The 24,969-nt window shown below is 36.0% G+C and overlaps 1 protein-coding gene across 3 annotated transcripts in view; it reads right to left on the minus strand.

Moving 5' to 3' along the window:
• Positions 1–24,969, minus strand: part of RNF180 (ring finger protein 180) — a 174,014-nt gene that overhangs the window by 24,793 nt on the left and 124,252 nt on the right. For 2 of the 3 annotated variants that reach the window (XM_036887897.2, XM_057494891.1), the window contains exon 7: positions 19,946–20,071. In XM_036887897.2, the coding sequence (XP_036743792.2) occupies positions 19,946–20,071 (126 nt within the window). Of the gene's footprint in view, positions 1–1,383; positions 2,439–19,945; positions 20,072–24,969 lie in introns of those variants that run through there. The other variant, XM_057494892.1, reaches the window with a different exon arrangement.

Raw genomic sequence — 24,969 nt, forward strand, 5'->3', positions numbered from 1 at the left:
ATTGAAAATATAAGAGATAAGCAGTTCTGGGGAGGATGTGGAGGAAAGGGAACCTGTGTACATTGCCGGTGGGACTGTAAACTGATATAGCCACTGTGGAAAACAGAATGGAGGTTCCTCAAAAAATTAACAATAGAACTACCATATGATCCAGCAGTGATCTTTCTAAAGGAAACAAAATTATCTTAAAGAGATATATGTATTCCCATGTTTGCTATAGCACTGTTCACAATAACCAAGGTGTAGGAATGACCTAAGTGCCATTGACAGATAAATGGATAAAGAAAAGGTTATTTAGCCTCAAAAAAAAAAAAAAAAAGAAAGAAAATCCTTCCATTTGTGACATGGATAAACCTGGAGAGCATTATACTATATGAAATAAGCCAGAGAAAGAAATACTGCATGCTATCAGTTATTCTTGGGACCTAAAAAAAACAAAACAAAACAAAGAAACAGAGTAGAAAAGTGGCTGTCAGGGGCTAAGCAGTGGAGGACATTGGGAGAGGTTGTTAAAGGCTACAACCTTTCCGTTATAAGATGAATGAAGTCTAAAGAACTAATATAAAACATGGTGATGACAGTTGATGACAATGTATTATATAACTGAAATTTGCTTAGAGAGTAGAACTTAAATGTTCTTACCAAAAAAAAGAAAAAAAATGGTTGTGTTAATGTACTGGTGGGGGAGGAAATCCTTTCACAATGTATACATTTATCAAATTATCACATTGTGCAGTTTTTGTTCAGCGATTCTGTCAATAGAACTGGAAAAAGAAAGAACAAAAATTAACCTTCATTAATGTTTGAATCTATATGTAACTTCCATGGGTGATATTGGGAGATATTTAGAAATAAATGGGGGCATTTTTTGTTTATTACAATAAATGGGTGTCTGCTTCTGGTCAGGTATGCTAAATGTTCAGCAGTGCCGGGGTAGACTCATACAATGAATAACTACCCTGGCCTAAAGACCAATAAAAGTACTTTTGAGAAACGCTGTAGGGGCCACTATTTGACAATCTTAATTTTTTGAAACAATAAAGAATTAAGAAAATGATCCATGGGTGGTTAAATTCATAACTAAAGCTTGTTATTATTTAAGCCTACCTCAAAACATGGCTCAGATAGGGCATTATTTAAGTAGCAATATCTGTATTGAACAAAAATTTTTTTCTTATCACTTATAAGGCTACAAATAGCAATTACTGGAATGATTTGGTGAATATAGTCAATTTTATAAATAGGTATGGTCACTTAAGTGAATGAAAATACTTTAAAAATTTTGATTTATATAAAAATATTATGCTACTACTTGTTATATATTTTGAAAATTGTCCTGATAGAAAAAGTTCAAAAAAGTCAGATTCCATTAATGTAATCACAACTCAGTTTAAGAAAAAGTATTTTATTTGCTTGGAAAATTATTTTCCTCTTGAGAGTTAAATAATGCACTATTGCTTCAGAGTCATCTTATCTTTTCAAAGCTCTGCTAGTATTCCTGACAAATCAGCATCCACTTGACCAGAAGTCATATAAAATCAACTTGAAAAGCCTCATATTTGGCCACCAGTTGTTTGTGTAAGCTCTTTTAAAAGTGATGTAGTAACTTGCTTCATTTTTGTTCTATGTGAACTCTTTAAGGCATACCACATCAGCTGTGTAGAATAAAATAACTTGATTTTCATTTTCTCAGACCAAAAAAGTAACAAAAGAAAAAGCAGTACTGTGCCACATATTACTGTTTTCTTTCTTTGCTATTTAAGGAAAGAGGATATTTAAATGTAGTATGGAAGAAAAAATTAATGGGATATAAACTAAGTGTTTTAAGATAGGATATATCTTCAGACTGTACTACAAAATCTATTATGTAGAAACAACCTTGTATATCCAGTCTACCTATACAATATTTCATCCCATCAGAAATGTGGTAGAGCATGTATTTTAGTGATAATGTAACACAGTAGCACCTCTACTGTATTACTCAAATAATACAGTTGTTCACAAAAACAGTAGTACCAAAATTTCTCAACCAAACCTTGAATTATTATAATACAACCTTAGAAAAGTTAAAACATGTAGAGAGTAGGACTTAGTTAACAAAAACCATTTCATTGTCAGCACAGTGATGAAGTTTTTCTGTTTTAAGCTTTAAGCTGCTTTGGTTAATGATAACACAGTTGATACTGGTGAAGGTAAAGATTTGAAGTTTTAAACTGTACAGGTGTTTGCAAGTTTTCAATACCAAATTATAAATCTAGAAACAAAAACATTTCATATTATCGTATTAATTTTAATGAGCTAATACTCTAACAGTTGTTGAGATTTGTGAGTATACACCTCATTTAACATTCATTTTAGTAAGCCCTCCTTAATTTGCACTGTAAAAACGGAAGATGCAGCCATGCTGTGGTGTGGTAAATGATGGCCAGTAGCTCCACCTGTTGGCAAAAAAGGTACGGAACTTTCAGCGCATCAGATTATGAGCCTGCCCCTCATGTCCCGCAAGGAAAGAGACTGGGACTGTCTCTCCTCTCTTCCCTAGAAATTCCTCACCTTTTTGGGGCTGACTTCTTTTCCTTTTCTGAGACTACCTTAATAATCATTTCAACTCACTTTCCTCTTTTAAAAGATTTTTTTTTTACAGATGAACAAACAAGCAAATAGATATAGTGCCTTGAACACAATATGGAAGTACTAAGTGCTTTGCGGTTTTCCAAATCCCATGGCATTTTCCCTAGAGACGTGTTGTTCTGAGCATATTGGCTAAACTCTAATTTGTACAATTACTTGCAGATTTCTTAAATTTGCACTGTAGTTTTAATTGAATTTGGATTTGCTATCCAAAACAGACAATGGCCATGCACTGTTAACATATCACTATACTAGGTCAGAGTTCACTTCACTTCAGTGTGAGACAAACATCTCCTTTATTCATAGAATTGTATTCTGTCTAACTCATTCATTCTTCATAATAATTCACATATGTTACTGCCTGGAAGCCAGAGGGTAAAAGGGGTTTTCAAGGTCACTTTCCATTCTGACTAAACATTCTGTTCTGCTATATAGTCATAAGTTCTAGCAGCCATTAGTGAAATCTATCTTATCCTTGGTACTGTGGTGGCATGCTGGAATCTCCTGAGGAGCTGTAACTACTACTGATATTTGGGACCCATCTCCAGAGATTCCAATTTAATTGGTCTGGGATAGGACCAGGGCATTGGGATTCATTCAGGTAATTGTGTGAAATAACAGAAACTAATACTCAGAACTGTTTTGCTTGCAAAACATAACAAAACCCTGCTGTTCTCTTTGCTCATGCAAAAAAAATATTATTAATTTTTTTTTTCACCTGTCCAAGTTCATTGAGGACCTTGGAATTTTCCAAATGAGATGAAAAGCTGTTTTATAATAATGGTTTTACTTTGTAGTTGCTCTATTTTAGGAAGCCTAATTCCTGAAATTCTAGATTGAGATTGTGAATGCTGAGTTGGGAATTCTTTCTCACTTTATTAATATCATCAAGCTAAATGCTCACTTGATTGAAATGAATCTGAGTAGTTCACATTTTACTTTCCCTAAGGAATAAATGATGAAAATGTAAATTCTCTAAAAGCTAGTTATTTTATGTCATTTTGAAAAATATTTTAACTATGCAAATATAATCATGCTCTGTAAAAAAACCCAAAAAACAAAAAACAAATCCCTTCCATACTTAGATTTTTTTGAGTCTAAAATAAATTTATAAGATTTATGTAAATTAAAAATAATAGCTTTTGAAAAATAGAAGGCTTCTGTTACTAATATGAAAGATAAATATCCAGTCTTTATGAGGAATAGTAAATTGTGTATAATTTGTTCCTTTTTGAATCTGTCATGGCAGGTGTTATGAGTGTTCTTGGCTGGAAGTGACCCAGACTTCAAAGAGAAAGTCTAGTTTTCAAATACTTCATATCTGAACATTGAGGAAAATTTTACTAAGAAATTGCTGACTGTATATTGCATTTCTTCAATCCATCTACAATTCATAAATTTTTAATTCATTTAATGAGCACTTCCTGTTACTTTTATTTTTCTCTTGTTTAAATGCTGGGGTTACAATAGTGCTTTCTGATAAAATTATGCAGGGAGGTATATGTAACAAGTGGCATGAAACACTCTTACGGATAAGTTACCTTTCCCAATGGAAAACCTGTCCTCATGGTCAAGTATCCAGAACTCTAAATGAGGCCTATTTATCAGAAAAGAACCAAGATGCGGAGTGACCATATATGGTCACTTATGCTGTACACTGCGGAATTCCAGAGAGAACCCTTCTACAACACAGCTATATAAAAGGTGCTTCCTGGAGTTGTGCAGTGTGGCACCCCCAACTTCAGAGTGCTCACTGCTTTCCTAACTTGGAAGAGTCTAGGAAGTAAACCCAGGTGGATAATCCTCTATGATGAGGCAGGCTAACTGCCCCTTAAGGGGTTGTATGTTGAGGATGAGTAGTCTATACTTTCAAACATATCATCTAGATTCTGGCAAATTGATCACTAGCCAAATGAGAAACATTGCTTCATTAATACAATCACCAGGTAATTTCAAAGCTCCAAGGTTTGTGGTAAACTGGCTTGAAGAATAAGGGGCTTTTTTCTCTCCTCTAGTCTTCATCTTGGGATGCATATACATACTAAGAGATAAAACTAGTAAGCATGCAGAAAGGACTTTCAGTCCACTTCCTCAATCAGTCCAGCTACATGGATGAAGTAGAACTCAGAGAAGTATGCCAGAGAATGGGAACAGAGGATCGGCTAAAAAGTCTCTGCTTGGATTCTGAGAGAGAAGTGTGAGGGCACCTGCTGTACTTGAGTACAGAAAGTGAAAGTGGGAGGAAAACGGCATATCCCTCCTACACGACTTTCAACAGAGATGCAAGTCACTAATAACGTATGTCCCAGTGATTATCAAGTCCCCCAGTGTCCTTGTTAGTCCTTTAAATAGCTTATATTTTCAACTGACATGGTCCATTCCTTTGTCTGGTTTGCCCATCTTTTTCTCTGTTTTAATTAGCATTTTTTCCCTAATAGTTATTTTTAAGTCCTAGTCAGCTAACTCCAACATCTGGATCATATGGAGATCTGCTATTTTTTGCTTCTCTCTTGGTTATTGGTTATATCTCTCTAACCTTCATAAGTCTCAATTTTTTATTGTATGAATGATCCATGGAGATTGAACTAGATATTATTTCCCTCCAAAGAGGGCTGGCCCTTTGTTATGTCAGGCAGATAGGGTGAGAGGCTTATCACCTCAATCCAATAATTAATAAGTTGTGTGGAGACTGAAGTTATGTTGCAGCTTCTGTTAGACTCAGTCAACCTCTGGTTTGAAAGGCTTAAGGGCATGACCTGTGCTGTATCTGTGGCAGGCTCATCTCCTAAATTCTATGTAGTTCAAATGGGACTACAGATTTATCCTGTTTCTCAGGTCTTGACTTCTCCTTGAGCAGGTCCTCTGGGATTTTTGAGTAAGAGTTTAGTGTGTCTCTCTCTCTAACCTGAAAGTTCACAGGTTTAAAACATGGAAGATGTCTGAAGGAGGACTGTTCCTATGTATATGTTGTAGGCCCCTCTCTATAACATGACTTGATTCTTAAACTCTTTGAGATTGCGGGCGATTTAATTTTTTTGTTTGTTTATTTCATTTTATTTAGCCTCTTGTATTGCCACAGGTGTCAGCAGATCTTTTGCCACTGTATCTCAAATATCTAACAGGTCTACAGTAAAGTGGAGATCTGCTATACTTTTTCACATTTTCTTATCATTTGGGATAAAAGTGTAACACAAAACAAAAAATAACGTGCAGCCATTGCACACATCCAGAATAATCCTTCAGTAGCTTTATACCCCCTGTCTGCCTCTGTATGTTGGGGTGAGTGTTCACCATCACCCATGAGGGTTCACTACAGTTAGACGATAGAATAAAGTGACCACAGGGACTCTCAGAGATGGAGTGAGTTTTCCATTACCCGTCTTAAAGCCTACCCCCTCAATCTTCATTTTTTTTTCTCTAAGATTGACCACAATTTCCCAGGATGATTCACAGTGAATATACATATTGCCCATTGCCTCAACAAAGCAGTCCTACGGTGGTCAAACAGTAGAACATTTGAACATTTCTGAAGTCTTTTAAAAAAAATATAACATGACTTATTAGACATTGGCAGTCCAGTTTGAGTTTGGCTATGCTGAATTCCTTCACTTCTTTTCAAGCCTTTCTTAACCAAAGGTTAAAGAAAATCCAGTGATCAGTAGCAGAGTCATCTTATTACATGTTTCAACATTTTAACTTTGTGTCTCTTCCACAAGATAGTTAGGGAAAGTATTAGGGAAAGCACAGTAAGGCCAAAGTCAGGTGCAGCCATTCTCAGCCACCACGAAAGTTTGTTTTCAGTGCTAATTTCAGAGGTCCTGTGGCTAGAGGGTAGTTTTTAAATGTATGTGCATATGTTGAATTTGTTATAAATGCAAGCGTTTATAAATTAGTTTAGCATTTCCTACCACATTTAACTTCATATAGAATTAGTAAAGCGACTTCTGTATATATGTGAAGTAATGAAAGGGATGGAATTTGTGTGTATGTAAGAGAAAGAATAAACTGGTAGTTTTTAAAATAAGTTACGGAGTGCTGATATTTGAACAAAATGTATAATTTGTATTATAATTAATTTGGATCATAAACTTAATATAGAAGCAAAGCTGTTTTAATTTTTAGTCCATTGTTCAATTTTGAACTATTCAGCCTTAGACAGAGACCATGGATTAGTGACCCAATACTGGAACATAACACTGGTCATATGAAAAGGAATGGAAATATTCTAAGTTCCTGTCATTGCATGTGATAAGCAGTCTTGAAGGCCATCACTGGGTGTGAATGTTGAGGCTGTTCTTATATTACATTATGTATCTAACTCTTTAGAATTCATGATTTTACATTTAGTGGGATTGCATGTAACTACTTGTTTTTAAAGTAGTTTATGATTTATAGGGCTTGTTACTACATGAGATACCGAAAAAAATTTAAATTCATAAGTACATTCTACAGCAAAAACAGCCTGATTTTGCCACTGGAAAATATATAGAAGAAAAATGAAACCTTAGAATTCATGGACTCTTTCAAAATATTATCTTGTGAAAATTGTTTCAGTTTCAGAGGAAATGTAAAGGCTAATGCACTTTCTGCTAAAAGGCAGCACCAAGTCTACAGCATATTTAAAAAATCTCTCTGACTTAAATTGGACTTTCAGAGAAGGCAGACTTCTGGGTTCTATTCAAACTCCTGCTGTTTGAGCATGTACTGCTTTGTTTTCTACTACAGATAAGCATTCCTTTTCATGTGGATATTCCTTAATTTATATTGAGCATGTTTAAACTTGCAGAATCAATCTAACACCTTCAGATAAACTAATGGCCAAGTGAAACAATTTCCCAAGCTGTTAGAAGAAATTGATGGATGTGTCACAAGCATATCTCAGACACCTCCATTTCAGCTGCATATGTTTTTGTTATAGCCAGAAAATTTAGAACATGGAATTTTAAATTATGTCTTTTGTTTAATTTATTTGATTTGAGTATATTTAGAAAAAAAAATCAACAATGTGGAACTTTTTTTTTTGGCAAAAAGATCTTAGTAAAACCTCTTACCTCATTAGCTTTAAATATATATTTGTATAAAATTGGTTTCTTAGTTAACCAGCTAACATGGCATGGCTTACAATCATGTCAGTTGGATACTGATTAAGGATGCAGTGTAAATCATAGATACTTCATGGGAAAGAACTAAGCTTGACAGAGTCATCAGTGCAACTAGTAACAGATAAGATGTAAAATGCTAGCTCACATTTACCTAGAATATTTCTATTCCTTTTCATATTACCCATTTAAACATAAAATATGTTATCCCTATGAAGAAAAATCTAAAATATATCTGCCTACTCATTGATAGCTCCAAGACACTACCTGATAGGGTGAAAGGGAAGAGTTTATTCTAGGTAGTGTGAGCTAGCTTTATGACTGAATATATTTAAGAAGAGTTTACATGAGTTTCATTGGTTAGGAAATGTAAGACTATGTTAAAATGTTCCGTTTTGTTTTTGTGGAAAGAACACTGATTTTGTGTATCCAAAGATGTCTATGGGAATGCCTATTCCTTCCTGTAAAATATCCCTCTCCACCTTACTTTTTCCTGACAATCTCAGAAAATGAAGCTGAAAAGAAACTTTTCTCAGTGAAACAACATGGCATGAATGGCGTGGTTTGTTGAGTAGTGTGGTGTGACTGTGGGAATCACAGATCCCTATTTTCAAATATGATCCTAATTTTTTACAGTTTTATTATTTGTAATCAAGATGATTCAATTAATATCTAATTAAATGTGGCTTATCTATGAAAATTAGAAATGAATAACAAAAATACTACATGTAATGTATAAGATTACTGAGAGAAATTTATGGTCTTAAATGATATATTTAATTAAATTCAATTATAATAAAATATAATTATCACTTTTTCTATTCAAGAAGCCCCAGCTCAGAAAGTATAGCAAGAAAAAAGCATACATCTTAGAGTAAAAGGTATAAAATTATATTTACAAATAAGACAGATATGAAATCTTCATTAAAAGTCTCCCCAAGCTCCATAAATACTGAAGACAACTTAGATTACATTCATATACAATAATTAGAAAATTATTTTTAAAAACCCCAGCATCATTGTGTAACTATTCAGAAAAGTGGGCTTTAATCTGAAGAAAGATAGACATGAACTCTCTGTAACACAACATAAGAGGTGGATTCTAAATAAAGACCTAAATGAGAAGGTAAAACTATGAAGTATAAAAAAAAATCGAAGAGGAAACCTTTGTGACCTGGGAATAGGGAAGCAGTTCTTAAACTTCAAAACACAATAAGGCAAAAATAAGGTGGGTTTAATTACATCAAAATTAAAATTTTTCAATGATGGACACAATGGACAATGTATGGATGATAAAATGGGTAAGAAATTTGTAATGTCTAAAGTTGACAAGAGGTTAATACCTAGAATATATAAGAAATTCTGGAAAATTTATTAGGACAGAAAAACCCCTTAGAAAAATGAGGAAAGCAGTTACAAAAGAAGCATCCAAAAGACTAACAAGCAATTTGAGGGGATCTCAAACTATTAGACATCAGATAAATGCAAATTAAAACAATAATGAGGTTTCCTAATTCCTATTCTCTGCCACCATTTGCCATTTTCTATAGTTCTAATTTTTCCCAGCCCTCATGCTTGTTCCTGGCATCTATATTAGTCACTGGTAGAACTGTTGGCACCATTTAGTCAAGTATATTCGTATTCTATGATCCTGTCATTCTCCTGAGTTTATACACCAAATAAATATTCACATGGTCCACACTAGGATATCCATTAGTTATACAGAATGGGGAGGAGTTAAAGGTATTCTGTATTCCAATCAGTGAATAGATAGATGAAATGTGGTTGATGCACACCTTAGTACAGCCTTAATTTAATGAACCCACAGATTAGTGGTGCACATAGCTACCTGGTTGGATTTAAAAGCCTGGTGCTGGGTGAAAAAGGTAAGAAAGAGAGTGTAGTATATAACACCATTTCCATAAATTAAAAATATATGCATAGAGAACAATAGTATACATTATATAACAACACAAACAAAGAGATACACATCAAATTAACCCAACATAATGGAAAACAGGATATGGGAATAAAAGGAAATAGATGGATGTGTAGACCAGTGATGATGGTATGTCAGAAACTAAGAAGCAGGACTGGTTCAACTCTCTGTACTCAAAGTTCAGGAAAGGAGAAAAGGGGACAACAACATAGCAAGTACAATCTAATCAAAAGATGTGTAAGACTTAAGAAAATTACATAATTATATAAGATATAAAGAAAATTACAAAATTTTAAAGATTTAGATTTCAATAAAAGAAGAGAAAAAACAATTAGTGGATAGGAGAAGTTATTACTGTAAGGTATCAATCCTTCCCAAAGTAGTTGACTTGCACATTGAATAGGACCTCTCTCCCTCAAATACAACATAATTTATCATAGAACTTAAAAAGATGATTCTGAAATTCAAAGGCCAAAAATATAAAAGACAAGACACTCTTACAGTAAAACAAGTTTGAAAAGGGACAGTAACACTTATAATAAAGCTTTAATAATTAACACAGTATGGTATTGGCAAACGGTTAGACAAGTAGACCAATGGAACCAAATAAAGACCTCAGAAATAGACCCACAAACAAAAATTTTAAATATGATGGATTAGAACTGTGGATCAGTGGGGAAATGAATTATTTTCAGTAAATGGTTGGCTGTAAAAAATTAAATAGGAGTACAATACCCAAAGTAATTGTATCACTCTCTACAACACAACACAAAAAAACAAAAATACTCAAATAACCCACAAACCCAGAAAACAACACAAATCAATTCCAAAGACCTTTAAACTATTTGAAAAATACACAGGAAAATATCTTTGTGACACTGGGGATAAAGAAGGATTTGTTAAGGCAGGTAATACCGAAAAGATGATGGAGAAAATGAAGAACTACGATTCATTAAAAGATATCTTAAAGTGAAAAGACAAACCACAACTGGGAGAACATAGATGCCATTTATATAATAGAAGGGGTCACCAGAAAATATTTGAAAACTCTAAAAAGTCAACAAGAAGAGTTTCTCAAGATGGCGGCATGAGTATGGCAGCAGAAATGTCCTTCCCAAACCATACATATTTTGGAAAACACAGCAAATACAACTATTCCTAAAAGAGAGACCAGAAGATACAGTGAAACAGCCAGGCTACATCTACATCTGCAAGAACTCAGCATCTCATGAAAAGGGTAAGATACAAAGCCATGACCCAGCGGGACCCAAGCACTCCCCCCACCGGCAGGAGGAAAACAATCAGAGTGGGGAGGGAGTAGAAGCACAGGACTGCTAATTAACCAACCCTAGTAATCTGCACTGGGAGCACAGACACACAGTGCATGGTGTACTGGATATCAGAGAAATGGAAAAGTAAAATCTGAGACTGAGACTGTGAACAGGTCCCCACAACTGGATGCCCTGGGACAAAAGAAATGCGGTGCTTTAAAAGTCTTAAAGGGACAATGGTTTAACAGGTGGACAAAATTATCCTGGCACACTCAGTCTAGAGGGATGGGAATTTTAAGGAACTTCAGGTGCCCTAACCCCCTGGGTGGCAACGCAGCTCTGAAGCCCCTCACAGTGATAAACAGCCTGCTGTTCATTCCCCCACACTGGCAATGCAAGCAAACTGGCTGACCCACCATTGCTGCGGACCAGCTGGGGAGCAGCCCCACCCACAGTAACCACACAGAGTCTTCTCCCAGCACGCAGCTAACTGGGCCAGACCCAGAGACTTCCCCATGCACACAGCTACCCAGTACAGGCAGGGGAAGCCTGTGCAAAATATGGAAGGTACGAAGGGGTGCTGTTCTCGCAGAAGACACATTGCCTGCCTGCGACCCCCAGCAGTGCTCTAGGCTATCCCAAGGACCACCTGCCCACGGAAGCTTAGGGGATTAATCCAGAGACTACTCACTGTGTGCGGTTAACCAGCACAGGCAGCGGAGAAGGGTAAGGTGACCAGCAAGCAGGAAGGGACTTTGTTCTCCCAGCTGACACATGTGCCACTCACCAGTGATCATCTCTATCGCCCTGAAAAGGCAGAAGAACCTGGTCCAGTCCAAACGCCAGAGATAGGGAAATATAACCAATCTTCCCCAAGAAGAGTTCAAAATAAAAGTCATAACCATGCTGATGGAGCTGCAGAAAAATATGCAAGAGCTAAGGGATGAATTCTGGAGGGAGATAACAGAAATGAAACCAACAATGGAAGGATATAAGAGGAGATTGGATGAGGTGCAAGAAACTATTAATGGAATAGAAATAAGAGAACAGGAATACAGAGAAGCTAAGGCAGAGAGAGATAAAAGGATCTCTAGGACTGAAAGAATATTAAGAGAACTGTGTGACTAATCCAAATGGAAGAATATTTGCATTATAGGGGTACCAGAAGAAGAAGAAGAGAGAAAAAAGGATAGAAAGTGTCTTTGAAGAAATAATTGATGATAACTTCCCCAAGCTGGGGAAGAAAATAGTCTCTCAGACCATGGAGGGCCACAGATCTCTCAACACAAGGTACCCAAGGAGGACAACACTAAGATGTATAATAATTAAAATGGAAAAGATCAAAGACAAGGGTATTAAAAGCAGCCAGAGAGAGGAAAAGATCACTTACAAAGGAAAACCCATCATGCTATCATCAGACTTCTCAACACAAACCTTACAGGCCAGAAGAGAATGGCATGATATCTTAATGCAATGAAACAGAATGGCCTTGAACCAAGAATACTGTATCCATCAAGATTATCATTTAAATTTGAAGGAGGGATCAAACAGTTCCCAGATAAGTAAAAGTTGAGGGAATTTAACTCCCACAAATCACCTATACAGTGTATCTTAAAGGGACTGCTCTAGGTGCAAGTACTCCTAAGGCTAAATAGATGTCACCAGAGAAAATAAAATCAAAGCAAAGAAAGCAGACCAACCGAATACTAACAAAAAGCAAAAAATAAAATCAGTTATCCACAAAAGCAGTCAAGGGAAATACAAAAGAGTACAGAGTAAAAAACCTAACATATAAAGAACGGAAGAGGAAGAATAAGGGAGATAAATAAAGAATCATCAGACTGTGTTTATAATAGGGTAATAAGTGAGTTAAAGTTAGATGGTTAGATAGTAAAGAAGCTACCCTTAAACCATTGGTAAGGGCAAATCCAAAGCCTGCAATGTCAATGAATACATATCTATCGATAATCACCCTAAATGAAAATGGACTGAATGCACCAATCAAAAGACACAGAGTCATAGAATGGATAAAAAATCAAGACCCATCTATATGCTGCTTACAAGAGACTCACCTCAAACCCAAAGACATACAGACTAAAAATAAAGGAATGGAAAAAGATATTTCATGCCAACAATAGGGAGAAAAAAGCAGGTGTTGCAGTACTTGTATCAGACAAAATAGACTTGAAAACAAAGAAAGTAACAAGAGATAAAGAAGGACATTACATAATTATAAAGGGGTCAGTCCAACAAGAGGATATAACCATTATAAATACCTATGCACCCAACACAGGAGCACCAACATATGTGAAAGAAATACTAACAGAATTAAAGGAGGAAATAGAATGCAATGCATTCATTTTAGGAGACTTCAACACACCACTCACTCCAAAGGACAGATCAACCAGACAGAAAATAAGAAAGGACACAGAGGCACTGAATAACACACTAGAACAGATAGACCTAATAGACATCTACAGAACTCTACACCCAAAAGCAGTAGGATACACATTCTTCTCAAGTGCACATGGAACATTTCCCAGAATAGACAACATACGAGGACACAAAAAGAGCCTCAGTAAATTAAAAAAGATTGAAATTCTACCAACCAACTTCTAAGACCATAAAGGTATAAAACTAGAAATAAATTGTAAAAAGAAAAAAATGCTCACAAACACGTGGAGGCTTAACAACATGCTCCTAAATAATTAATGGATCAATGACCAAATTAAAACAGAGATCAAGCAATATATGGAGACAAATGAAACAAACAGCAAACGCCCAACTTCTGTGGGATGCAGTGAAGGCAGCTCTAAGAGGAAAGTATATACCCATCCAGGCATATTTAAAGAAGGAAGAACAATCGCAAATGAATAATCTAAAGTCACAATTATTGAAACTGGAAAAAGAAGAACAAATTGAGGCCCAAAGTCAGCAGAAGGAGGGACATAATAAGATCAGAGAAGAAATAAATGAAATTGAGAAGAATAAAACAATATAAAATATCAATGAAACCAAGAGCTGGTTCTTTGAGAAAATAAACAAAATAGATAAACCCATAGCCAGATTTATTAAGAGAAAAAGAGAATCTATACATGAACAGAATCAGAAATGAGAAAGGAAAAGTCACTATGGACACCACAGAAATACAAAGAACTACTAGAGAATACTATGAAAATCTATATGCTAACAAACTGGATAACCTAGAAGAAATGGACAACTTTCTAGACAAATACAACCTTCCAAGAATGACTAAAGAAGAAACAGAAAATCTAAACAGTCCAATTACCAGCAACAAAACTGAATCAGTAATCAAAAAGTACCAAAGAACAAAATGCCTGGGCTGAATGGATTCACTGCTCAATTTTATCAGACATTTAGAGAAGACATAATATCCATTCTCCTTAAAGTTTTATAAAAACTAGAAGAGGAGGGAATACTCCCAAACTCATTCTATGAAGCCAGCATCACTCTAACACCAAAACCAGGCAAAAACCCCACAAAAAAAATTACAGACCAATATCCCTAATGAATGTAGATGCAAAAATACTCAACAAAATATTAGGAAACCGAATTCAAAAATACATCAAGAAGATCATACACCATGATCAAGTGGGTTTCATCTCAGGGATGCAAGGATGTTACAACATTCGAAAATCCATCATCATCATCCACCACATCAACAAAAAGAAGGATAAAAACCACCTGATCATCTCCACAGATGCTGAAAAGGCATTCGACAAAATTCAACATCCATTCATGATAAAAACTCTCAACAAAATGGGTATAGAGGGCAAGTACCTTAACATAATAAAGGCCATATATGACAAACCCACAGCCAAAATCATACTTAAAAGAGAGAAGCTGAAAGCTTTCCACCTAAGATTGGGAATAAGATAGGGATGCCCACTCTCCCCACTTTTATTGAACATAGTACTGGAGGTCCTAGCCATGGCAATCAGACAAAACAAAGAAATAAAAGGCATCCACATTGGTAAGGAAGAAGTCAAACTGTCACTATTTGCAGATGACATGATATTGTACATAAAAGACCCTAAAGAATCCACTCCAAAACTACTAGAACTAATATCTGAATTCAGCAAAGTTGCAGGAGACAAATTAATACACAGAAATATGTTGCATTCCTATGCTAATGATGAACTAACAGAAAGAGAAATCAGGAAAACAATTCCATTCACAATTGCATCAAGAAGAATAAAATACCTAGGAATAAACCTAACCAAGGAAGTGAAAGACCTATACACTGTAAACTACAAGACACTCTTTAGAGAAATTAAAGAGGACACTAATAAATGGAAATTCATCCCATGCTCTTGGGTAGGAAGAATTAATATTGTCAAAATGGCCATCCTGCCTAAAGTAATCTACAGATTCAATGTAATCCCTATCAAAACACCAACAGAATCCTTCAACGAACTGGAACAAATAGTTCTAAAATTCATATGGAACCACAAAAGACCCTGAATAACCAAAGTAACCCTGAGAAGGAAGAATAAAGCAGGGGCGATCTCACTTCCCAACTTCAAGCTCTACTACAAAGCCACAGTAAGCAAGACAATTTGGTACTGGCACAAGAACAGAGCCACAGACCAGTGGAACAGAATAGAGAGTCCAGACATTAACCCAAACATATAGCATCAATTAATATATGATAAAGGAGCCATGGATATACAATGGGGAAATGACAGCCTCTTCAACAGCTGGTGTTGGCAAAACTGGACAGCTACATGTAAGAGAATGACACTGGATTATTGTCTAACTCCATACACAAATGTAAACTCAAAATGGATCAAAGACCTGAATCTAAGTCATGAAACCATCAAACTCTTAGAAGAAAACACAGGCAAAAATCTCTTGGATATAAACATGAGCAACTTCCTCATGAACATAACTCCCCGGGCAAGGGAAACAAAAGAAAAAAATGAGTAAGCGGGACTATGTCAAGCTGAAAAGCTTCTCTACAGCAAAGGACACCATCAATAGAACAAAAAGGCATCCTACAGTATGAGAGAATATCTTCATAAATTACATATCTGATAAAGGGATGACATCCAAAATATATAAAGAGATCATGCACCTCAAAAACAAAAAGCAAATAATCCAATTAACAAATGGGCAGAGGATCTGAACAGACACTTCTCCAAAGAAGAAATTCAGGTGGCCAACAGGCACATGAAAAGATGCTCCACATTGCTAATCATCAGAGAAATGCAAATTAAAACCACAATGAGATATCACCTTACACTGTAAGGATCGCCACCATCCAAGACAAACAACAACAAATGTTGGCGAGGATGTGGAGAAAGGGGAACCCTCCTACACTCTGGTGGGAATGTAAATTAGTTCAACGATTGTGGAAAGCAGTATGGAGGTTCCTGAAAAAACTAAAAATAGAAGTACCATTTGACCCAGGATTTCCAGTCCTGGGAATTTACCCTAAGAAGGCGGGAGCCCAGTTTGAAAAAGACATGTGCACCCCTATGTTTATCACAGCACTATTTACAATAGCCAAGATAGGGAAGCAACCTAAGTGTCCATCAGTAGATGAATGGATAAAGAAGAGGTAGTAAATACACACAATGGAATATTATTCAGCCATAAGAAGAAAACAAATCCTACCATTTGCAACAACATGGATGGAGCTAGAAGGTATTATGCTCAGTGAAATAAGCCAGGCGGAGAAAGACAAGTACCAAATGATTTCACTCATATGTGGAGTATAAGAACAAAGGAAAAACTGAGGGAGCAAAACAGCAGCAGAATCAGAGAACCCAAGAATGGACTAACAGTTACCAAAGGGAAAGGGTCTTGGGATGATGGGTGGGAAGGGAGGGATTAAGAGGAAAAAGGGGCATTATGATTAGCACAGATAATGTAGGGGGTGGAGGGGCATGGAGAAGGCAGTATAACACAGAGAAGACACGTAGTAATTCTATAGCATCTTACTATGCTGATGGACAGTGACTGTAATGGGGAATGTGGTGGGGACTTTATAATGGGAGGAGTCTAGTAATCATAATGTTGCTCATGTAATTGTACATTCACGATCCCAAAGAAAAAAAAATCACCAAGAAAAGTATAATCAATAAAAAAATGGATTCAATTCATAAAGGAATTTCACAGATGAAGAAACTCAGTGGAAATACATATATAAAGATATGTCTAATCCCTATTAGTAATTAGAGAAATTGCAAATAAAACCCCAATGAAATACCATTTTATATCTATCAGACTGGCAAAATCTAAAGGGCTGAAAATCCCAAATGTGATAGAGAAAGATGGTGATAAATCAGTATAGTCTCTAAGGAAAATGGTTTGGTTTAGGTAATCAAGTAAAAAGTGAGTTTTTCTTATGATCTGGCAGTTTTCTGTTGGCACTTACTCCACAGGAACTCTTATGATCCAAGAGACAATGAAATGAATGTTTATAGCTGCATGGTTATAATAACAAAAACCTGCATAACTCAATTGTTCATCAACAGAGAATGGATAAATTGTACCACATTCACATAGTGAACCAGTGGATTATAGCATAGCAGTAAAAATGAATTAATGTTGCTACATTTACTGAAATGGATGAATTGAAGAAACAATGCTGAGTGACAAAAGAAATGTAGAATAGTATACTGTAAGTTCAAAAACAAACAAGATTAAATAACATTGACTAAATATACACATGTATATTTGTATAAAGAAATAATAAATACAAAATTCAGGGAAACTGGAAGCAAATGAAGATACACAGAAGGTGCTTCAGTAATACTGGTAATTGAGTCTCATTTGTGATTGAAGTTCTATTTGTAGTTTTTTGGGCCTGACCATAGTGGTTATAGGGCTTTACCTGGCAGGCCTTTGCAGGAGAAGCTCCCTCCCCACACCAGACTGGGCATGCAGCCAGCACACTGCAGTCTCTGAAGGAGTTGCCATCAAGGTGTCAGGTGCCCTGGCCAGTGATGCCCCTTCACATATTTACACTTCGAGTCCCAGCCCTGCATCCTAAGTCCTTTACCTGAGGCCTTGGGCAGAGGGCTTCTTCAGTCACCTCTGCTGAGACTTCCTCAGTGAGCAAAGACCCACTCTTAGCCATTTGCTGCCTCCCACCCTGCCAAAAACACACACAAACACAGACACACACCCCTTAGGGCCCATAAAACTCATAAAACTGCCAGCACCTTCTGTTTGGGCTCCCTTGAAAGTGAGATGACACCTACAACTCTGCTGGCCCACCTGACCCTAGACCAGTGTGAGGGAAAGTGGAATGAGGGGAGTTGCCTTTTCCTCTGATTTAGACTCTTGCTTACACCATTGCATCAAGTGATTAAAGACTTAACTCTCAGCTTGGCAGAGCCTGACAGCTCAGCTCCTGCTCAGCTCAGCTGAGCTCAGCTCCTCCTGGTAATATATTTCTTTAGTTAGATTGTAGAATACAATTACTTTGAACCTCTTTTTTTAATAAAAACTTATAAAAAGCTAAGTTCTTTCAAATTCATATGGGGAGGACAAATAAGATGAAATCACAAAGAAGGAAATGTTTAAATTATAGTTTCAGTACCCCAGAATAAAAAAAGATGAAGGAAATTATGGGGTTATCAGAAAGGTGCTTCATTCTTTTAAAAAACTGGGTAGAGGGTAGAAGGTAGGATACAAAGGAATCTTTTAAAGCACATATTTCATATTATGAATTTTCTCTTCTTTGGTATAAGTCCTTTAAGTTAGACTGTCTTATATTTGATTTCATATTATATTTTGGGTGAAATGTAATATATTTAAAATGTATCCATACCAAATCTGTGGAAAATGAGTTTCCATAGTTACTTAACACTTTATAAAATAGAATGTGCTTATATAATGTCCTTAAACTACTTCCTTCATTCAAACTACTGTTTATAAAGTTATATTTGTCCCTACACTATTTTCTTCAAACCCCAGGGATTTTGTAATCAATTTATTTTTAGCCTCAAGCATACAGGCTCTGTTTCTATCTCCTTTTGGTCTACGTCATTGCTGTACTGATCTTATCAGTCTTAAGTAGAAGTCTCTCCTGTTCCTCAAGATCATAGTTCCCATATCTGAACTTTTCCATCCAGATTCGTAATATTCATAAGGGCTAAATACTAAAACTGCACAGTAGTTCATGCTCTAACAGACCATGGTCTTATAAAAAATGTCATTATATTTTATTTCATATTGTATGATCATCATTATACAATAACAAATTCCTAAAGGTGAAAAGGGAATTAGAGAAAATCTTGCCCTTATCTTGATAATTCCTTATGTCTAAACAGTGTAATTAGTTATAAATTAGAATGTGCTTTCACATTGGCTCACTTGATCCTTACAACAGCTGTATTAATTAGATGGGGAGAGAAAATGATTCCCATTTTACAGATCAGAAACAGAAATTAAAAAAGAGGTTTCAATGACATCCCTGAGGTCATACAATAAGTTAGACCTAAACCCAGAAATTAATATTCCTCATCCATTATACACCTCTGAGACACTTTCTACACTATCTTTGACACTTTCTACTTGTTCTAAACTTGAGGGACAATTGTGGTATATTAAAACTAAATAAACTTGGTTGATGATAATGAGTTAGTTACAATCTTTATAAAAATTTCTTTAACAATCTTTATAAAAAAACTACAAAAGCACTACATAATATAAAGTGCTTTTGTCAAATACAGCTTTTGTCAAATCTGTTACTTTTGAGATGAATTTCATTATTTACATATTAAACATTAATATGGCAAAGTAAATTTAATCATTCATTTCAAATTTTGCACTTACTGTACAGTCGTCTCCATTTCCTTCATATATACAACAGTAGCTTCCAGCAAAGGTATACTTAGCAAAATCCTTACTTAAAATTTATACATGCAGAAATATGTTTCAGTTAACATTTCTAAGGGACAAAGAAAAATGCTTTAAAAAGAGACTACAGACAAAGTTATCAAAAAAATTTTTTGCATTAGTTTCCTTACCTCCAAAAAGGTGGAATGCTTTTCTACAGCTTGGTAGGGGCCATTTTGCAGAGCTGGATTTTTGAAAGCTTTGTTTTATTTTCAAATATTCCTTAGTAAAGAATGTTTTTGTGGCATTGTTCAGTTCTAGAGTAAAGCAAAAAAGTATTTTTAAACATTGAATAAAATGGCAAGAACATGAAAAATTATTGTTGTAGTATTTTGATAATAAATTCAGATCTCTTTAAGATGGAAGATAATTTTTTTTTAAACTTGAGCAATTATACCTCCCCCACGTTCACATTTGATCCAATTTGGATATGCCTGCTTACAGAACATATATCCACTAAGTAGCTCCTATGTCAGACACTATAACAAGTATGAAGGATTCAGTGATAAATAGGACATAGACTCTGTCCCCAGAAAGACTGCAGACTAAAAGATGGAAATAAACAGGCAGGCAAAAAAAGGAAAAAATGTGTTATGGGTATAGTAACAGCACAGCTAGAGTGTAATTTTGGCTCAGGGGTGGTAATGAAAAGGAAAAACCCTTTTAAAACATTTTACTTCATAATCTCTTTCTTTCATTCTATATGTGATTTGAACATTTACTTAGTCTAATGCTGCTGATTTGAGGAAGTTTAAAAAAATGTGGAAATAAATTCTCAACCTTTCAGAAACTTGTTATTGAGTAAAAGAAAAAGAAAACATTAATATGAAATAAATGAAGACCAATCAGAGAACACATATGATAATGATATTCACTTTAAATATTAGGAAGTCTCTATATATGAGCCATAGAAAACAAGGCATAATCTGAGTGGAACTGTTTAATGGAGAAGATCTTCTCAGAAAGGCCAGTGGAAGAGTTAGTTAATAACTCAAGAAATAAACTACTCTCTCCATCAATGGTTCCATCTTACTTTCATCCTGCAATTATTCCCCAGTAGTATTTCCTCAGTTTTCATCCTATTTCAAGCTTTGACCTTCTACTCAAAACAGTTACATCAAATATTCTCTATTTTTTCCTAGTAACTTTCTTGGATTGATTCTTACCTAAGAAATTCACAGAGAAAATACTTTAACAACGTTTACATTTAATGACACAAAAAGAACAATACCAAAAACAGACTACTCTGGGCAAGTTAGGTTATGTATTAAACTTGCAACTCCCTTTCACTCCCTTCCCCTTTACAAACCCAAGACTGGGTAATTCAAGCATATAAGTTAGATAAAAATTATTTTCATTATCATTATGTATGCTGGGTTTGTTATGGCTAGTGATTTTTTTATCCATTATGTGTTCAATATGGAAAGGGAAAATTTCACTGGTAAGAACAAACATATACCAGAGGTTGTAGATCACTTAAATGTAGAAGGTCAAAAAGACAAAAGTAGTAAAATAAATTACATCTAAAAATTAGCTAATGGAATCTCTAAATAAAAAGGTAAAAGGCAGCATCATCTACAGAAAAATGGAGGCAGGGGAGGAAAAAATGTAGTGTTGTTAGACTGCATTTGAACTTAAGTGACTATCAACATTATAGGTTGTTATATATGTAGGATGTTACTTGAGTACCCGGTGGTAACCACAAGCCAAAAATTTATAATGGATACACACATGCACACACACACACAAACAAATAGAAGGGACTCCAAACATAACAAAGAAGTCATAATGAGGGGAGAGCAAGAAAGGTAGAAAATACCAGAGAACAACAACAAAAACAACCAGGAAACATTTAACAAAATGGTAATAACTACATACCTATCAATAATTACTTTAAATGTAAATGGACTAAATACTTCAACAAAAAGACATATGGTAATGGAATGGATAAAGGAATAAGATCCATCCATCTGCTTTCTACAGGAGATTCACTTAAGATCTGAAGACACACAGACTGAAACTGAAAGGACACAAAAGGTATTCCATATGAATATGAAATGAAAAAAAGCTGGAGAAGCAACTTATATCAGACAACATAGACTTTAAAACAAATAATTTAATAAGACAAGAGCATAATATAATGATTAATGGCACAATCCATCAAGAAGGTATAACAACTGCAACTACACACCCAACAGAGGAGCATTCTAATATATGAAACAAATACTAACAGATGTGGGGAGAGACTGACAATAATATAATGATAGTAGAAGACTTTTAACATCCCACTTACAGCAATGGATAGATCATCCAGACAGAAAATCAACAGGGAAACTGGATTTGAATGACACATTAGGCCACATGGAATTAAAAGGTACATATATATATATATCCCAAAACAGTAGAATACACATTCTTTTCAAGTGTACATGGAGCATTCTCCAGAATAGATCATGTTAGGCCACAGAGCAGTCTCAATTAATTTGAGAAGATTGAAATAATATGCATCTTTTCCAACCAGAATGGTATGAAACTAGGAATCAATTACAATGAAAAAAATTGAAAAAGCATAACAAACATGCAGATGCTAAACAGCATGCTACTGAATAACCAATGGGTCATCAGAGAAGTTAAAGAAGAAGAAGAAGAAAAAAAACTGGGAGAATAATGAAAATAGAAATGCAACAGTTCAAAAATCTTTGGAATGTAGAAAAAGCTGCCCATAGAAGGAAGTTTAAAACAATACAGGCCTACCTAAAGAAGCAAGAAATTTCTCTAATAAACAATCTAAGTTTACACCTAAAGGAAACAGAAAAAGAACAAAGCCCAAAGTTAATAGAAGAAAGGTAATAATGAAGAATGGGTAAAGATGTGGTACATATAAACAATGAAATATTTTTCAGCCATAAAAAAGAAAGAAATCTTGCCATTTCCAACAACATGGAGGGACTTAGAGGGTGTTATGCTGAGTGAAATAAGTTGGTCAGAGTAAGAATAATACCAGAAGACCAGAAATAAATGAAATAGAGACTAAAAAAACTCACAAAAGATCAATTTTTAAAATAGAGCTGTTTCGTCAACTGCCTATAAAACCCCCTAGACAACGCACCACTACGGACTCCCTTGTCCCCTCCTGGCGTGAGCCTGGAGCTCTGTCCTTTCACTTTATCTCTAAATAAAAGCCTGTACCTTGCTCTCCTACCTCGACTGTTTGTGAAGCTCATTATTCAGCTCCACAAACAACAAGCATGGCATCATCTTTGGGGGCTCATCCGGGATAACTTTGGAGGATTAAAGAAGGCAGCATGAGAGGAGAGACAGAGGCTTCCTCCTAAAACTGGATACAATTAGAAAATTTAATTGGTGCAACTAATCCTGAGAAAGCAACAGGAAAGAGGATGGCATCAGACTGCACACACCTGGTAGAAAAGAGCAGACCTCAGTGAACGGGGTAACGTACCAGAGCTGTGGCTCGGCAGGACCCGAGCCCATCCCCCACCCCAGCTCACTGACAGGAGGAAGACAAACGGAGCAGGGAGGGAGTGGAAGGCTTGGGACTGCTGAATACCTAGCTCCGGAGATCTGCGCTGGGAGCACAAACCTACATTTCATGGTGCTTTCATGAGACTCGCATGACTACTGGGTTGGAAAGTTAATACAGGCAGAGTTCCTGAGGAGACTGGGATTCCAACTGCTTGTGGAAAGCAGGGATCCATATCTGGCTGCTCTGGGAGAAAAATTTATACCTGTGTGACCAGCCTACTGGCACAGGCAGTGGAGACAGGCACAGCAGCCAGGAGGTGGGGAACAGCTCTTTCCTACCCCCAGGCACCAGTACCGCTCTCCTCTGACCCCTGACATTGCTTCAGGGGCTGAGCAGCTCCAGAATAGAGCTTCTGGACACTAGAGGGCGCCATATACAAACATGAAACACCAAAGGAACCTTATCCAGAGTAAAATTAATACAACTCCCGAGAAAGATTTAAATGATATGGATCTCGTGACTCTTCCTGAAAGGGAGTTCAAAATAAAAATCATCAACATCCTAATGGAGGTACAGAAAGACATCCAAGAACTCAGGAATGAATTCAGGTCAGAGATCCAATCGTTAAAGAACACGATGGAGGGTATTAAAAGCAGGTTGGATACAGTGGAGGAGACAATAAATGAAATAGAAACTAGAGAAGAGGAATACAAAGAAGCTGAGGCACAGAGAGAAAAAAGGATCTCTAAAAATGAAAGAATATTGGGAGAACTGTGTGACCAATCCAAGTGGAACAATATTCGCATTATAGGGATACCAGAAGAAGAAGAAGAGAGAGAAAGGGATAGAAAGTGTCTTTGAGGAGGTAGTTGCTGAAAACTTCCCCAATCTGTGGAAGGAGATAGTCTCTCAGGCCATGGAGATCCACAGATACCCCTACACAAGGGACCCAAGGAGGACAACACCAAGACACATAGTAATTAAAATGGGAAAGATCAAGGATAAGGACAGACTGTTAAAAGCAGCCAGAGGCAGAAATAAGATCACATACAAAGGAAAGCCCATCAGGCTAACATCAGACTTCTCAGCAGAAACCTTACAGGCCAGAAGGGAGTGGCATGATGTATTTAATGCCATGAAGCAGAAGGGCCTGGAACCAAGATTACTTTATCCGGTGAGATTATCATTTAAATTTGAAGGAGGGATTAAACAATTTCCAGATAAGCAAAAGATGAGAGAGTTTACCTCCCACAAACCATCTCTGGAGTCTATTTTGGAGGGACTGCTATAGATGGAAGTGTTCCTAGGGGTGGATAGCTGTCACCAGAGGTAGGAAAATTATGATAGGGAGGGTGGAGTAGCTGATTGTGAGACAAATGCAAAACTAAATTGACTATCCCCAAAGTCAATCAAGGGATAGACAAAAAGTACAGAATTTTATACTTAATATATAAAGGATGAAGGAGAAAGAAAAAGGAGGAGAAATAGAAAATAACCTTTAGATTGTGTTTGTAACAGCATACTGAGTTAAATTAGACTCTTAGATAGTAAGGAAAGTAACCTGGAACCTTTGCTAACCATGAATCTAAAGCATGAAATGGCAATAAGTAAGTACCTATCGATAATCACCCTAAATGTATATGGACTGAATGCACCAATCAAAAGACATAG

The sequence above is a fragment of the Manis pentadactyla genome, chromosome 2, assembly GCF_030020395.1.
Source record: "Manis pentadactyla isolate mManPen7 chromosome 2, mManPen7.hap1, whole genome shotgun sequence".
Lineage (NCBI taxonomy): Eukaryota > Metazoa > Chordata > Mammalia > Pholidota > Manidae > Manis > Manis pentadactyla.